General features: G+C 45.1%; 1 protein-coding gene across 1 annotated transcript in view; it reads left to right on the top strand.

Moving 5' to 3' along the window:
* Nucleotides 1–18,549, top strand: part of camkmt (calmodulin-lysine N-methyltransferase) — a 121,545-nt gene that overhangs the window by 702 nt on the left and 102,294 nt on the right. Inside the window, exons 2-3 of the mRNA XM_089011538.1 lie at nucleotides 3,393–3,562; nucleotides 3,640–3,704. Coding sequence (XP_088867664.1) covers nucleotides 3,393–3,562; nucleotides 3,640–3,704 — 235 coding nt within the window. The remainder of the gene's footprint in view (nucleotides 1–3,392; nucleotides 3,563–3,639; nucleotides 3,705–18,549) is intronic.

The raw sequence follows: 18,549 nt of genomic DNA on the forward strand, positions 1-18,549 counted from the left end.
ATATGATTCAAATAGTTCTAAAGAGGAAAGCATACATGTTTGCAATCGATTAAATAATTAATTTTTGCCATTTTGAGGCAACATTGAGGGAAAATCTCACCCAAAAAAAGAGGCACAAAATGGCGACCTCCTGTGCCCACCTCCGTTTCCACAGGCTGATAAATTCCTTATATGGCGCTTGGACGCCCTCTTCTGGCCTCCTGGTGGCTTTTGGGTGCAACACGAGGTCCCCAGACCAAACAGGTATCGCAAAATACATTGACGTGATGGAAGGACCGCTACAATGCGTCTTTTTTACGGTAAAGGGCGGTCCTTTAGTGACGTCACGTACGGACTCGTCACCAACCCAAAAACAAGACTTCCTGAATATTCAATGCGAGTCTTAAAACGTAAAAAATATAGCTATATGCGGTGGAATCTTTGTAAAATACGCTCAGTAGAAGTCATTTCATCTGTGCTGTATGTCATGCATATTAGCATATTTGACAATAAAGCTGACTTTGACTTTGATTTTAATTTGAAGCCATTTTACAAATCATGGACACAACTTGTTCGGAGACGTCGGTTGTCCTTTAATGTTTTGAAATACAGTGAGACCTCAACTTACGAACGTAATAGGTTCCCAGACAGAGTGTGTAAGGCGAAAAGTGTGTATCTCAAAAAAAAAAAAAAAATCCCATCGGAAACCATTAAAATGGGAATAATCCGTTCCCGGGTTTCCATAAAATATACTTTTCAACCAAATAAGCCTTAAAGGACAACCGACGTCCCCGAACAAGTTGTGTCCATAATTTGTAAAATGGCTTCAAATGACTTCTACTGGGCGTATTTTAACAAGATTCCACCGCATATAGCTATATTTTATGTTTTAAGACTCACTCTGAACATTCAGGAAGTCTTGTTTTTGAGTTGGTGACGAGTGCTCACGTGACGTCAGAAAAGGACCGCCTCCTGACCGTAAAAAAGACGCAATGTAGCGTCTTTCCATCACGTCAATGTATTTTTCTGTACTGTTTTTTTTGAAACCCTTGTGTTACATCCAAAAGCCGCCAGCAGAGGGAGTCAAGCTCCATGGAAGGAATCAGCCTGTGGAAACAGGCTGATCCATTCCTCACAGCTCAGTGGCCATTTTATTACCTCTTTTTGGGTGAGACATTCCCGTCCACCCGTTTGCCTCAAAATGGCACGGAATAAATTCTTTAATCGATTTAAAACATGTATGCTTTCCTCTTCGGAACTATTCTAATCATATTCACAACTGGATGTGTAACAAGAAAGCATATTACCCAAATCTGAAGCCATTATTTTTATTCTCCATTATTTTTATTCTCCAGCAATGCATCAGCGTCTTGGCGTGACGTCACGAACTGGGGGCGGGACTTTCTGAAAATGCCCAATTCGCAGCTCAATTTTTGGCAGATTTTGGACACTTTAAGTCATTTTTATTGGTGTTTTGCTTTTGAATAAAAATATAATACTGCATGTTTTGGTTATTTTAGATGCTATAAAACGTTTTTCTGATGTCACTTAAGAAACAAAAAAGCGACGTCGGTTGTCCTTTAAAACTACACACAACATACCTTATTCTATTTATATTAAATGTGCTATTGTATTGTAATGAAAGAAATACACTGCATTGTATCATAAAGTCACTTTATTTACATTTGTGATGGTCATTTATGGCTTGATGGAATGGCGTTGCCTGTCGAAGGTCAAAGGGAATTGCTGTTTGGAAAGAGAGGCGCATTAAATGACGACTGTAATTAAAGAAATAAACTGTGCTGTAAAATAAAGTTTTATTTACCTTTTTGATGGTCGTTGATGGCTTATGGAAGGAGAGTCACCTTCCATAAGGACTGTTGGTTACTTAACCTCTGGTGTGGCTTCTCTTCTTTTTTCTTTGGAGACTCCTCATCATTTTTGCTGATTAAAAACCTCTTAATTGACACCTGTTGCTTTCTGACTTGTAAGGTCTTACGAAGCTAAGGCATCACATTATCGTTCATCATGTTGATGATTGACATAGCCACAGTCTTTTCTTGATGGAACTGTTCGGTAAAAGCCTGCACATCATTCCACTTTGCCAACATTGCCTTGATGAGCTCACTTGATGCTGCAGCCATCTCCTCCTCAGATGTTCTGTTACTGGCTTTAAAATCCTCAATATGCGCCGAACTTCCAGGTTGGCGCATGGCGATATCGGCGTGAATTAGCCGTGCTTTCTCACATAAAATAGCTTTACTCACGCTGTCGCCGGATAGCTGCTATTCGTTCCAATCCAAATTAACAGAAGTTTTTCAACTTCCACGATTGCCCGAGACGTCGCTTTGAGAGCACGGAAACACCTTTTGCAACAAACGCACCTTTGATGGCTTCTCTGTTCCGGAGAATGGTAGCAATGGTTGACTTAGCATAGCCGTGCTCGGCCACTACATCACACAAACGCACACCTCGTTCGTGTTTTTCAATATCTTCTTCTTCTCAGCGACGGTGATTTTATTTTGTGTCTTCTTGGGCTGAACACGAGCCTGTGGTGGGTTTTTTTGGTCCCATCATCGTAAAATTATCTGCAAAAAGCTCCAAGGAGGCGATCGACATGTGCATTCAATGAGAGGGGGTGTTTGACGTTCGTAAAATGAAAAGTTCGTAAGATAAGGTGTTCGTAAGTTGAGGTCTCAGTTTACGAACATAATTGGTTCCCAGAAAGTGTGTAAGGCCAGACGTTCGTCTGCCAAACATTTATTTCCCACAAGAAACCATTAAAAATGAGACTAATCTGTTCCCAAGTCCCCATAAAAATTAATTCTCAACTATATAAGCCTTAAAACTACACAAAATACACCTTATTTTATGTATAATAAATGTGATATTGTATTGTAATTAAAAAAAACAAACTACTGCATGATAAAGGCGTTTTATTTACCTTTTTGATGGTAGTTGTTAATGTATGGTAGCAATGGTCGACTTAGCATACTGATACTGGGATGCTAAATCACACAAACGCACACCTCGTTCGTATTTCTCGTTGATCTTCTTCTGCTCGACTGTAATTTTATTTTTGTCCTCTTCGTTTAAACACTAGCCGGTGGTGGGGTCTTATTTGCTCCCATAATAGCAAAAGTACTCCACTTGATAACAAACCACATCTGCATTCAAATAAAGTGGGTGTGGAAAACTAGTCCACCAGCGTGGTGCAGTTCGCCCGCGTGGTTTGGTGTTCATCCGCCGAAAACTAGTCCGCGAGCCACCGTGGCGCCGTGTGGGTTGGTTCGTACACCGAAAACTAGTTCGTATGCCAAGACTATATTCTGTATACCTTGCCTTAGTTCCTTTGATTCTCTGCGAAGCCAAAATGCCCATGCAATTAACTCTTTCCTTCTCCCTAACTTCAGGTTTTACGCGGGAAGCAAGTGGACAACTTGGAAGTGAAACAGGCATCCGTCCGCAGGTTCGCCACCTTTGATCTCTTTGACAGGACGAGACCGCCATTCACCGATTCCTCTGAGGAGCAATGGGTGGAATACAGAAGTGTTTTCTTTCCCGAATGCCGCGCCTTTCTCAGGTCGGCGCTCTTGACTTGATGTCAGCCTCCGTCCCAATCGCAATGCGATCCCGCTGACGTTCTATTTGATATTTTAGGGACAACTCGGGTCCGCTCCGAGTTAGCGACGTGCTCAACAGCTTCGACAACACCGGCAACGTTTGTGAGTAGCCTTTGACTTCATCTCTGCGCTGTTCGCCTTATGTTGCAATCTTCCATTGATTGCCGCATTGATGTCGTTTGTCATATCGCGCGCTGACCTTCAAATGACCTTCCCGCGGTTGCTTCTGATCACTTGACTCTTTTGCTAGGAAGCATGATTTTGAGCATAATTGGAGAAAAAGCGGCATTTTGTTTGTTGCTTTTTTTTTCTTGTAATCGCCGTAAAGTCGCTTTGGATCGGAGCGATTAGAATTCTGTTTATGATTGTGAATCCCGCTTTCGTATTCTGTGACGTATGTTCCAATCGGGGTGTCTGCATGTTGCATTATCACAACTTCTAAGATGTACAACCCAGAGCTCCTTTAGACCCTTTATGCAAAAAGCTGTCCATTCCATCAAGCCACCAACGACCATCACAAAGGTGAATAAAATGACCTTATTATACAGTGCAGTTTATTTCTTTAATTACAATACTATAGCGCATTTATTATACATAAAATAAGGTATATTGTGTGTAGTTTTAAGGCTTATTTAGTTGAAAATTGTGTTTTATGGGGACTTGGGAACGGATCATTCTATTTTTAATGGTTGCCTATTGGAAATCAATGTTTGGAATACACACGTTTCACCTTACGCACACTTCCTGGAAACCAATTGAGTTCGTAAGCCAAGGTATCACCTTATCAGCTTGACAAGAAATGCAACAATCGGCTCTTTAATCCGATTCAGAAAGCCTTTAATTGTCCCACAGTGGGAAAATTTGAAAGGGACGAGGTGGCTTGGAAAGAAAAAAAACAAAGTGCAGGTAATATCCAAGTTACGACCGGCGCGATTTACGACCACCTGTACTTGCGACCACGACCGCCAGACCCTTATTAATATTATTTTTTGAAATTTTACACCTGGCACCGCAATGCGCAAGCAGCCTGCAACGTGTATAACAATTTTGGCAAGCCAGCATGTCACACACTCACACAGCAATCTACTGCGTGACTACACTCAATACAGTAGTTATGCAGTGCAGATACCGTCTGGGCAACAAAACCTGTCGTACTGTACAGGGAGAGCGGGGTAAGTATAACATTTATTAATGTACTGGTGTACAGTAAACAGTTTTGTATAAATTACAGGTACAGGTATACAGTAATAAAAATTGACAATATGAAATATAAAATGATAAAAACGACACCAAAAGGTAAGTACAACATTTGTCAATGTACTGGACAGTAAACAGTTTTGTATACATTACAGGTACAGTTATACAGAATAAAAAATCGATAATCCGAAAGATAAAATGATAAAAATGAAACTAAAAGTTGTAAAAATTATCAATGAACTGTAAACAGTTTGGTATCTCATAGTATTCACAAGAAAACGTTGCTTAAAAACAACAGATTGATATCGTATACTATTCTGTTGCGTGAACGTCACATCGGACATTTTGAAAGAATTTCGATTTACGACCGTTTGACTTACGACCGTTTTGTCGCAACGGAACCCGGTTGTAAGTCGGGTGTTACCTGTATAAAATTTATAAATAAACTGGACCGTAAACAGTTTTGTATACATTACCGGTACATGTATACAGTAATAAAAAATCAATAATATGAAATATAAAATGATACAAACGACACTAAAAGCTAAGTATAATATTTATAAATGAACTGTACAGTAAACAATTTTGAATACATTACACATGCAGTTAGTTATACAGTAATAAAAATCTATGATCTGAAATATAAAATGCTAAAAATGACACTAAAAGTTATAAAATGTATAAATGAACTGTAAACAGTTTGGTATATAATAATATTCAATAGAAAACATTGCTTAAAAACAACAGATTGACATGGTATACGATCCTGTCGTGTAAACGTCACGTCGGCCATTTTGAATGGATTTCGACTTACAACCGTTTGACTTACAACCGATTTGTCGGATATTACCTGTATTGCATGTCCAAAAAAATTACTCAAATATTGACTGAAATATTCCGTAAGCATCTTTAAAACTGGTCTCCAAACTCTTTTGTCTTCTTTGGCGTTTGACATGACTCACATGACTCAGACTCATCCGCGCTTGAAAGACGATCGCTTCGCGTTAACCAGCCAGATGTCACCGCGGGAGTCTAGGTCAAAGGTCAAGGCCGCGGCTCCAGGCTACCCCCCGTTGCGGACGAACATGACCGCCCGCCTGCTTACACGCCGGGTAGACCGTCAGCATCAAATAAAATGACCAGTCGATGATGATGATGGCGATGATGGCGTCGCCACTTCTTACAGCGTGTGTCCGCTTTCAGTTTTCGCCCCCGTGTTTCGGCTTCCTCTCAGCTGGAGGCGTGCTTGGCCAGATGGGGAAGTGAGTTCCCGACTCAACTGGTGGATTAGCGCAGCCGGAGATAAGAGTATCTGTTGAGTGGGGCGGAGGGGGGGTCGGGCTGCGGGCCGTGCCACAGGCGACTGGCCTGTCTTTCTTCCACTCTGCATGGTTGCGCCATTATGGCAAGGTCATTGACGGATCATGTTAGAAAATAATAAAAAAAAATGAATCCAAACTTAGTCAGTTTACGATCGCTTTCGCTCACGAACTTTTTGCCTTACGAACATTACATTTGCAAGCATATACCGGTCCTCTCGGCGGACGAACCAAGCCACACAGCGCCACGGTGGCCGGCGGACTAGTTTTCCTCACCACCTATCTTTGAGTGCAGACATGGTTTGCTATCGAGTGGAGTACTTTTGCAAATATTGGAGCGAAAAAGACCCCACCACAGGCTAGTGTTAAGCCGAAGAGGACGCAAAAGAAAATGATGGTCGAGCTGAGATCATCGAAAAACACTGAGATGTGCGTTTGTGTGACTTAGCGTCCCACTACCAATATGCTAAGTCGACCATTGCTACGTGTGGCTATGGGTGTTTCTGTGTTGTCTCAGCAACGGTCTCAGGCAATAGAAGAGGTTGAAAAACTTGTGTTGATTTGGATTAATGAAAAGCACTTAGCAGGGGACAGTGTGAGTGAGGGTATTATCACCGAGAAAGCACGGCAACTTCACTCGGATATCATCAAGAGGCAACCTGGAAGTTCTCTTCTACCATCTCAAAGGTCAATAAAACGACTTGATTATAAAGTCCAGGTTATTTCTTTCATTGCAATCCAATAGCACATTTATTACACATAAAATAAGGTCTCTTTTGTGTAGCTTTAAGGCTTATTTCAGAGAAAATGGCTAAGGGTGTTTCTGTGTTGTCTAAGCAACGGTCTCAGGCAATCGAAGAGGTTGAAAAACTTCTGTATTTTTGAATGAACGAAAAGCAGCTTGCAGGGGACAGTATGAGTGAGGGTATTATCGCCCAGAAAGCACAGTAACTTTACTCGGATCATCAAGAGGCAACTACATCAATGACCATCACAAAGGTCAGTAAAACCACTTTATTATATACAGTAAAGTCTCGTTATACCAATATTCTCGGGAGTCGGAAAAAATATCGATATAACCGGACTATCGATATAACGAGACTTTACTGTAGTACAATTTATTTCTTTCATTAGAATCCACATTTAGTATACATAAAAGAAGGTATATTTTGTGTAGTTTTAAAGGATAACTGACACCATTTTTTGTTTCATAACTGACATCAGAAAAACGAGATGACGGAGCTTGAAACAAAATCACAAATGTGAGAAAAAAAAAAGTGAAATGGTGAGAAAATGGATAGAAAACACAGTGAAATTTTGACTCATTTCAACTTTATTGATAGTTCAAAGGCAGAGTGTAGACTGCAAGGTTAAAATATCGCATCAATCAGGCTCCACAAATAACCCGCAAGCTATCTGTTCAATTTGAAGAGAACATACAGGCGAGGGAACCAGCTATTAATGAAGTTTCTAGTGTGTCGGCCTGCATCTGTTGCTGTTGCAATATCACAACTTCCAACATGGACAACCCAGAACTCCTTGAGACACTTCATGCAAAAAGCTATCCATTCCATCAAGCCATCAACGACCATCACAAAGGTAAATAAAACGACTTCGTTGTACAGTACAGTTCATCCATCCATCCATCCATCTTCTGCCGCTTATCCGGGTCGTGGGGGCAGCAGCTTCACTAGGGAAGCCCAGACTTCCCTCTCCCCAGCCACTTCTTCTAACTCGTCCTGGCGGATCCCGAGGCGTTCCCATGCCAGCTGGGAGACATAGTCTCTCCAGCGTGTTCTGGGTCGTACCCGGGGTCTCCTGCCAGCGGGACATGCCCGGAACACCTCGCGAGGGAGACGTCCCGGGGGCATCCTAATCAGATGCCCGAGCCACCTCATCTGGCTCCTCTCGATGTGGAGGAGAAGCGGCTCGACTTTGAGCCCCTCCCGGATGACCGAGCTTCTCACCTTATCTCTAAGGGAGAGCCCGGACACCCGACGGAGAAATCACATTTCGGCCGCTTGCATCCAGGATCTCGTTCTTTCGGACACAACCCATAGCTCGTGAGCATAGATGAGGTTTGGGACGTAGATCGACCGGTAGATTGAGAGCTTTGCTTTGTGGCTCAGCTCCTTCTTCACCACGACAGATCGGTACAAAGTCCGCATCACGGCAGACGCCGCACCGATCCGCGTGTCGACCTCTTGATCCCTTTCACCCTCACTCGTGAACAAGACACCCAGATACTTAAACTCCTGCACTTGAGGCAAAATCTCCTCCCCGACCCGGAGAGGGCACTCCACCCTTTTCCGACTGAGAACCATTGTCTCAGATTTTGAGGTGCTGATTCTCATCCCAACCGCTTCATTTTCGGCTGCGAGACGCTCAAGCGAGAGTTGGAGAGCTCCACTTGAAGGCCCCAACAGTACAACATCATCTGCAAAAAGCAGAGATGCTATGCTGAGGCCACCAAAACGGAGACCTTCGACGCTTCGGCTGCGCCTAGAAAGTCTGTCCATAAAGGTTATGAACAGAATCGGTGACAAAGGGCAGCCTTGACGGAGCCCAACCCTCACTGGAAACGATTCCGACTGACTGCCGGCAATGCGAACCAGACTCTGACATCGGTCGTATAGGGACCGAACGGCTCGTATCAGGCGTTCCTGTACCCCATACTCCCGAAGCACCCTCCACAGAACTCCATAAGGGACACGGTGAAACGCTTTCTCCAAGTCCACAAAGCACAGTACAGTTTATTTCTTTAATTGTAATACCATATCACATTTATTATACAGTAAAGTCTCGTTATATCGATATCTAAGGGAGTCCGAAAAAATATCGATATAACCGGGACTATCGATATATCCGACCCTGTTTGCATGTAATTTTCTCCGTGCGTGCATAGAAATAGTATCGATATAACCGGGACTATCGATATATCCGATATCGATATAACGAGACTTTACTGTACTTAAAATAAGGTATATTGTGTGTAGTTTTAAAGGACAACCGACACCATTTTTTTTTAACTGACATCAGAAACACGTTTTATAGCATCTAAAATACACAAAACACGCATGCTGTTATTTTTAGTCAAATGCAAAACACCAATAAAATGACTTCGAGTGTCTCAAAACTGCCACAAAATGAGCTAGGAACTGGGCAGATTCAGAAAGTCCCGCCTCCTTGTTTGTGACATCAAACCAGGATACTCCTTCACAAACTGTCTTGCTCCAAAATCAAAACAATGGCTTCAGAGAGTTCCGATTCAGAGAAGATGCATTTTTGTTACTCATCCAGTTATGAATATGATTCAAATAGTTCCGAAGAGGAAAGCATAAATGTTTGCAATCGATTAAAGATGTCCTTCCGGATCAATTCGAGCCGTCTGGACTCCAATGTAGCACCCAGAAAATGCACAAGATGGTGCAAAAGCTCCGTTGGAAATGGGCTGATTTGTCTGGTGGGAATGTGTGTCAACTTACACCTTCTTTATGCGTGTTGCCGCAATTGGCTGCGACACACAACGATCACCATCGCGTTATATACAGTAAAGTCTCGTTATATCGATATTCAAGGGAGTCCGAAAAAATATCGATATAACCGGGACTATCGATATATCCGATATCGATATAACGAGACTTTACTGTATGTAGTTTTCCTTCTAATTTCGCCATCAACATGGTGTTTTCAGATGAAAAAAAGTTTTTACGTGATGTCACTTCAGGCATCGTCATCAACTCGAAAACAAGACTTCCTAAATATTCAGCGCGAGTCTTAAATGGTCAAAGATAGCTATATGCCATCGAATCTTTGTCAAATGCGCTCAGTAGAAGTCATTTGAAGTGATTTTACAAATTATGGACACAAGTTTTCCGGAGTTGGCGATTGTCCTTTAAGGCTTATTTCATATAAAATTATGTTTTATGCGGACCTGGGAACGGATTAACCTCATTTTAATGGTTTCTTATGGAAAATAAATGTTTGGAAGAGGAACTTTTTGCCTTACACACACTTTCTGGGAACCAATTAAGTTTGTGAGCTGAGGTATCACTGTAATGTGATGTTAATTTGGTCCAAATTGAAAAAGCTTGGCAGCCTCGTCCATTTGTAATACGGCTGCAGCGTTTTGGGAACTCCAAGCAGGTCGCCATCTTGAAGCAGCTCTCCGCAAAAAAAAACCACAAAAAACTGGGCTCCTACCTCAGCGCCCAAGTGTGCATTTGCGTGGAGGAGCCCAAGTTCCTCAGACAATGACTGCCCCCACCACCACCTCATGTTTGGGACTAGCAATGCGTGAGATCAATTAGCACTGGTTGAGAGGAGGCCCTGAAAGGAGCGGAGGTGACCCCGTCACGGCCCCGGGGGGACGCTTGTGTTTCGGTCGCTCACGGTAGACGAGCCCTTGGTAGTCCACACGGGGCCAGCGACGCACAGGCCTCGAAATGACTCCCCCCCCTCCCCCAGTCAAGGTGGACTACGGTCACCTTCCTCTCGCTATCTTGCTAATCCTTCACCCCTGAGGTGCGGACAAGGCCGGACCCTTTGGGGGTCCTTGGCCCGTTCGATAGTGGCCGGATTAGGCCCGCCTGCCCGAAAACGCAGACTCAGCTGTAAACCCGCCCCAGCACCCCGTGACCCAGTGCCCCCCCCCCCCCCCCCCCCCTGCGCTTTTGTGTTGGCGTCCCCGCTGAGTGCGAACGTGAACAACATGTGACGTCTTGGCCGCAGTTGATGGTTTCGCTCGCATGAACGGAGGGCGTACGAGGGGGCGGGGGGGCGCTCGCAGGCCATGGAGACTGTAACGAGACTTCTCCATTGTGGCGTTTTCGGGATCGGCTTTGTGCAAGCGCCCCTGAATTTGTCGCTCGTTACGTGTGAGCAATTGGAACCCCCCCCCCCACCCCTATTGAACTTTTTGACCTTTCACCTCACACCCCTCCTTTCGCTCCGTTACTCTTCAGCGAGGTCGTTTTTCAAGCAGGGGTCATCAATGGGCTTGTTTCCTGCCAGGGATCGTCGGGTTTTTCGCCCCGAAGGGTCGGACCACTAAGAACTCACCCCCGCACCTCCTCCCGCATTGGTGATTTGAGTATTTTTGTTTGTTTTGCGCTCGGGTTTGAGCTGCTGAGCCCATGTTGACGTTGCTTTTTGGCTTCGAAGCGAACAAGTCAGGCTTTATTGATTTTTCTCTGTCGCGCCGTCTTCACCGGAGGCCAAAAACAACGACGGGCAAGGACTCGCCGGGTCATCGTCGCCGAGTGATCATGGTCACCCACTCCGGGGAGGTTTTAGCAATGAATGCAACCTGACACCCTAAACCTGCGCACACACATACCCTTAAAAAGTCGCAGCATGAAATCAGCTTTAAGCACAATAGGGATTGAAGGGGAGCTCTTTGGCGTAGCTTTACCCCCCCTCCCCCTCTTAGCCCACTCCCCTTTCACACACACCCATTAGAGTTGATGGGCTACTAGTTCGTGCGCACTGGTACCAGCGAGCAGCAGGGAGCGGGTTCAGGATATGAGTGGAGCGTTAAAGGAGGGGGGGGGGGGGCAGGGTGGGGGCTTCCCTTCTCAGTGCGGCGGTTTTGTGAGCGGCGCTAATACTCAGCTAATTACAAGGACATACTTGAACAGCAAGCATGTCTCCTTCCTTTTCTTGGAAAATCCGCTCACCGTGGAATTAGGCGTCGGGGGGAAAAGCAAGAGTAATAATAAAGGTGGTCCTTCCCACCTCCTTTATAAGCAAAGCCCCCTATCCCGCCCCCCTCCCCTCCGGATGGATACAATGATTGGATTTTTCTCCATTTAAGTCAGCCAAGCCCGACATGACCCCCGCTTAATGGCCGTCCGTCCTCTTGGCTTTGACCCGTAGCAAATATTTGTTATGCGCCGAGTCTTCACAAATAGTTGACGTGTCCGTCATCCTCAAACGGCCATCTTGTTTTTGACGCCAGCGGTGTGCCAAAAGTTCCGCTTCTGTAGGTTCAAGTTCACTTTGGGTCCAGTCAGCCAACCACGTTCAAAGTTTTGTATCTACAGACACAGATTGAGTCATAAAAGCTTTGATTTTTAAATAACATGGAATTTTTTTGGGGGAAAGTTCGTGTCTGGTTCGAGGTTTGCAATGTAGAGCGCTGTAGACCCAAGCGGCAGAGAGAGGGGGAGAAAGACAGAGTTGTCGAGTCGGAGAGTCACAGAAACCGAGAGTCACAGAGTCACAGAGACCGAGAGTCAGACCGACTGATCGAGAGTCAGACCGAGAGACAGAGAGTCAGACCGAGAGTCAGATCGACTGACCGAGAGTCAGACCGACTGATCGAGAGACCGAGAGTCAGATCGACTGACCGAGAGTCAGACCGACTGATCGAGAGTCAGACCGACTGACCGAGAGACCGAGAGTCAGACCGACTGACTGAGAGACTGACAGAGAGTCCGACAGACGGAGAGACCGACAGACGATAGAGAGTCCGACAGATGGATAGACCGACAGGAAGTCAGACAGACGGAGAGACCGACAGATCGACAGAGGTCTGAGAGACTGAGAGACCTCGAGAGACCTAAAGAGACCTAAAGAGACCGAGAGACACCTAAAGAGACCTAGGGAGACCTAGAGAAATCTCGGGAGACGTACAGAGAGACCTAGAGAGACCTAAAGAGACCTTGGGAGACTTAGGGGACCTAAAGAAACCTAGAGAGACGAACAGAGAGACCTAGAGACAGAGAGAGAGAGAGACAGAGACGTAAGGATAGCACAGCTGTGCTCCTCCCGGCGGGCAGAGCACGAACCGTCCCTCATCACGAGATCATTGAAGGCCGGCCCGGGTGGCCGCCGTTTGTACAACGGGAGGCGTCGAGAAGCTAACTCAATTAGCATCGCCTGGAGAGGGCGCACTAATTGCTAACTAGGCCTCAGCCCGCGATGGCACGTTTGGATTGCGTCTATACCAGTATGCAGTACGCAACGGGGGATTTAATAACGGCAATATTCACGAAGGAGCTCTGAGGACATTTGAAGAAACTTTGCTTATTATTATTCGCTGGTAAAGACTTGCCATCCGCGCAACCGTCACAGATTCTGTCCGGGTGTGCCAACACGCAAGCGCGGGCGGCGACCAAACACTTTGGAAGCTTTTATGTTGTTTTTCTAAGTGGCCGTTTTGCTGCGCGCCACAATGGAGGGCCTAATGCGGATTTGTTTAGAGAGCTGCCTAATTGGAGTGGGATGCTCTAATTGTGCCTCTTTCATTGAGGGGGGAGTTGTTGCAGGGGGAGGGGTGGCATTAGCCTGTAGCGTCACCTGCCCTTTGCGCCGCGTGTGCAATCGTCAAGTGCGCCATCGCACGGCGCCGCGATGACCATAAAAGGCATCGGCATCCTCCCAGCCGTCCTCGCCGATGTTAATAGAGTCCCCCCCGGAGTCTATTTGGCTCTGTTTTCTTTCGTCGATCTGTCCAGACCAAATGAAGCCGGCACACCTCAATAATAAATGCGCATGGGGACAGGTCGCAGCTTGGAAATGAAGCGGATTGACATGGGACAGGAGATGTGAGACAATCTCTTTTGGTCAATGGATGCTACAGCTTGGTGTTTGCTTTCAACATTTAGCCTGTAGCACACATGCACATTCCACCATGATGTCACTGATCCACTGGGGACAAGGACACTTTGATTTTCTTGTCTTTCATCTAGAACTGCTTCACACAACAAAGACGGTGCAAAAAAAGTGCTTAACTCACTTCTATTCACAAATGTATTCAGGAATAGAAAATATGACGTAGAGCGCCATTCCCAAATTTTTTTCCGGTTATGGATTTTTCTTTTTTGGGTGCCGATAAAGCGCTGGCCAGACCTCTGGCGATATTTTCGCCTTCCGCAAGGGGGTAGTTTTCCCTTCCCCCTCAATTTTAGCGCTTTGTTCCAGCTTCAGCTGTTGTTAAAGCGCTATATAAACCAGTCGCCTTTATTTGAAGCTCATATAACCCCAGACCCATATCATTTAGGAATTAACTCTTTTTTTCTGATGAATTTGTCATTTTGTTGTCATAATACATTTCATTTGTAAGCGGCTTACCAAAACTCTCAAGGTCACTTTACAGTCACAGGATAGGTTTCTCTGTGGGTGAGCAGCGGTGGTGTTCACTCAACCCGGAAGTAACTCAAATAGATAGAAAGCTAGCTAGCTAGCTAATAGATAATAATAATAATAATAATGCTACATTTAATTTCTAAGCGCCTTTCCAAACTTTCAAGGTCACTTTAAAGTCACAGGATACGTTTTTCTATCGGTGAGCAGCGGCAGCCACACGCAACCTGGAAAAAGATGAAATAGACAGACAGCTAGCTGGCTAGCTAATAGATAGCTAATAATGAGAATTTTGGTTGTTTTGATTTCAAGATGGCGCCGAGAGAGTGGATGCTTTTACAGCAGCTCCTGTATTTTGTTTTTCTACTTCTTCTTTTCCTTTCCTCTTCCTTTCACCACTTTGCTGCTGTGGAATCAGAAATCAGAAAAAAATTATTAGTCCCACAATGGGGACATTTGTAGTCCACAGCAGCAATTTGAAAGGGGATGGGGTGGAGGGGGTGAAAGGATAGAAAACAAGATATTCTAAGCATAACAAAATAAAAATGTCAACTGTATACTGTGCAAATGTAAATGTGCAAAACCGTTTCATAAAAAACTGTACATAGTGCAAGTATCAAGAAAGGCATATTGATATATTGCATCAACCCATATTTACAAGGGTCCATTTTTTCCCCCACATGTGATCATTGAGAATTGCAAAGCCTGACAGCAGTCTGTAGGAACGAGCGGCGGTACCTCTCCTTCTTGCATCGCGGGTGTAATAGTCTCTGGCTGAAGGAGCTACCCAGTGCTGTCAGGGTGGGCAGGAGGGGGTGGGCGGGACTGTCGATCATAGCTTTTAGTTTAGCTAGCGTCCGTCTGTTTCCTACATCCTCCAGAGAGTCTAGCGAGCAGCCCAGGACAGAACTGGCACTCTTGACAAGGCGCTCCAGTCTTTTCCTGTCCCGGGTGGTGATCCTGCCTGACCAGCAGACAATTCCATAGCGGATGGCTGAAGCCACCACAGAGTCGTAGAAAGTCTTTAGGAGTGACCCCTGAACTCCAAAAGACCGCGACTCTGTCCCCTTTTGATTAGGGTTTGTAGTCCAGTCCAGTTTATTGTTGAGAGTAACACCCAGGCACTTGTAGGAGGTCACCCTCTCAATGTCCGAACCCTGGATGTTCAACGGTGCAGGTGAGGATTGTTTCCTGCAGAAATCCACTACCAGCTCCTGGGTTTTCCCGGTGTTGATCTGGAGGTGATTCTGCTAGCACCAGTCCACAAAGTCGTTTGTCAGTCCCCCGTACTCCCGATCGTCTCCCTCTGTAATGAGGACGACAATGGCTGAGTCGTCTGAGAACTTCTGAAGGTGGCAGGTTGGGGTGTTGTAGTTGAAGTCTGAGGTGTTGAGGGTGAATAGGAATGAAGCCAGGATTGTCCCCTGCGGCGCTCCGGTGCTGCAGAGAAGCCTGTCCGACTCACAATTCTTTCTAATCTAATCTAATCTAATCTAATCTAATGTAATCTAATCAAATTAATCAAAATACAGTAAAGTCTCGTTATATCGATATTCAAGGGAGTCCGAAAAAATATCGATATAACCGGGACTATCGATATATCCGACCCTGTTTGCATGTAATTTTCTCAGTGCGTGCATAGAAATAGTATCGATATAACCGGGACTATCGATATATCCAATATCGATATAACGAGACTTTACTGTAATAAAACCTTTCCTTAAAAAGCGCATTTCCTTGTACTCAAAAACATCTTACAAGCGATTGAACCACGGGATGAAAAAAAGCGCATTTAAAATGGCAGACTTTTGCTGCCATTTTAACTAGCAGTTAGCGAGCCGCTGCCGCATTCCGCCGCCGAACGAGCGCTTGGCATCTTGCCGGGGGACAGTTATCATTTCACATTTAGCTGTCTGTCCGAGCCGCCGCGGCATGACTTTGGGGGTCGCCGTGTGACACACACACACACACACACACACACACACACACACACACACACACACGCACACACACACACACACACACACACACACACACACACACACACGTATACGCCCGCCCACGCTGCGCCTCCAGTGGGGCTGTAATAGCGGGTGTGAGTATATTAGTCGGTCCAGTCCAAGTGTTAAGTGCTAGCCTGGTGCGTGTGAGATCGATGTCAGGCGTGCTATCCTTCACACGTCGCCCGCAACAACGCACACGAACACGCATTGCTGGATGTCCCGAGGTCAGAGGGAACTGAAAGGCGTCTGTCCCTCAAATTTCACTTTGATGCTCTGCGTTACAGTGAGTGACACCTCGGCTTACGAACGCTTTATTCCGCGAACTTTTCGCCTCACGAACATTAAATTCGCGAGCTAACGAACTAGTTTTCGGTGGACGAACCAAATTACACGGAGCGCCACGGTGGCCGGCGGACTAGTTTTCCACACCAACTTTCTTTGAATGCACTCAGTGCAGACGAGTTTGTTATCGAGTGGGAAAAATGAGGGTTGAGCAGAAAAAAGAGATCATCGAAAAACAGCAATGAGGTGTGCGTTTGTGTGACTTAGCTGTTCCACTACCATTACATTGCTACCGTCCATTGACAACTACCATCACAATGGTAAATAAAAATGACTTTATTATACGATACAGTTTATTTCTTTAATCACATTCCAGTAGCACATTTATTCAACATAAAATAAGGTACATTTTGTGTAGTTTTAAGGGTTATTTAGTCGAAAATTATGTTTTATGGGGACCTGGGAACGGATTATTCTGATTTTAATGGTTTCTTATGGGAAACGAATGTTCGGCAGCAAACTTTTCGTCTTAGACACCCTTTCTGGGAACCAATTAAGTTTGTAAACTGAGGTATCACTGTATAGTACACTTTATTTTATCAATCACAATACAATAGCACATTTATTATACATAAAATAAGGTATATTTTGTGTCGTTTTTTTAGGCTTATTTAGTAGGAAATGGGGGCGGCCCGGTAGTCGAGTTGTTAGCACACCGGATTCACAGTGCAGAGGTCGCCGGTCCACGTCCCGGTCCGACCTCCCTGTGTAGAGTTTGCATGTTCTCCCCGTACCCGCGTGGGTTTTCTCCGGGTCCTCCGGTTTCCTCCCACACTCCAAAAACATGCATGGCAGGCAGATTGACCACTCCAAATTGTTCCTAGGTGTGAGTGTGAGAGTGACTGTTGTATGTCTTTGTGTGCCCTGCGATTGGCTGGCAACCAATTCAGGGTGTCCCCCGCCTCGTGCCCGAAGACAGCTGAGATTGGCTCCAGCACCCTAATGAGGAATAAGCGGTACGGAAAATGGATAGTAGGAAATGCTTTTATGCGTTTAATGCGTTTTATGTGGACCTGGGAATGGATTATTCTCATTATAATGGTTTCTCATGGAAAATGAATGTTCAGCAGACGAACTTTTCGTCTTATACACACTTTCTGGGAACCAATTAAGTTCATGAGCTGGGGTTTCTGTTTTTTTTTTTGTCTGTGCTGTCATCACGGACCCCTTTTCAACGCATAGAACAGTTTACTGTGTCCCAATTTTGCGGGTTTCATTTGCCATCTCCCCATTTTGATGACAAACAACAGCTTGACAACTCGATATTCACTTAAAAACACGGCCAGAGTTAGTTTTTTTAACGTTCTACATTGGACTTGGCGGCCATTTTAGTGGCAACGGGTATACATACCGGTTATCACACACATATTTGTTATGCCGTTTTAGGCACTCGCAACACACACAGAGCGACACGCAAAGCGGCATCAGGGGCTGCCGTAGAGTACGAGCGCTCCGTCAATACTCGGCCTGGACACTAAAATATCTGCTGTCTGTTGATGGACCCTGGCCTGTCTCCAGGGTCCATTAGCCTCACCAGGACATGCACGCAACGTCGTAACGGAGCATTTGCAGTCGATAAACGAGCACAACATTAATGAATAACTTGTTTTCAAATAAGAAGTCCAAAATGATAACCGTGATTGTGGTTTACGGGGGTTGGTAGACTAGCTAGCTAGCTAGCTAGCTAGCTTGAGCACAGCGCTCGACATGCTTGATTTGCTTTGGTGGGCCGAATAAAATGATGTGGCGGGTCAGATTTGGCCCCCAGGTCTTGATTTTTACACTTGTGATGCAAGGGATTTACCCGCTTGCTGAATAGAAAGAGAGTTAGCTAGCTAGCAGGCTAGCTCGATAGATGAACATGGAATTTCACAAGTTTGATTTGCTTTTGAGGGCCGAATGAAATGATGTGGCGGTCCAGATTCGGCCCCCAGGCCTTGATTTTTACACCTGTGATATAAAGGAGTTGCATGAATAGAAAGATAACTAGATAGCTAG

Source organism: Hippocampus bargibanti, linkage group LG13, assembly GCF_051943395.1.
Source record: "Hippocampus bargibanti isolate YZ-2025 linkage group LG13, ASM5194339v1, whole genome shotgun sequence".
Lineage (NCBI taxonomy): Eukaryota > Metazoa > Chordata > Actinopteri > Syngnathiformes > Syngnathidae > Hippocampus > Hippocampus bargibanti.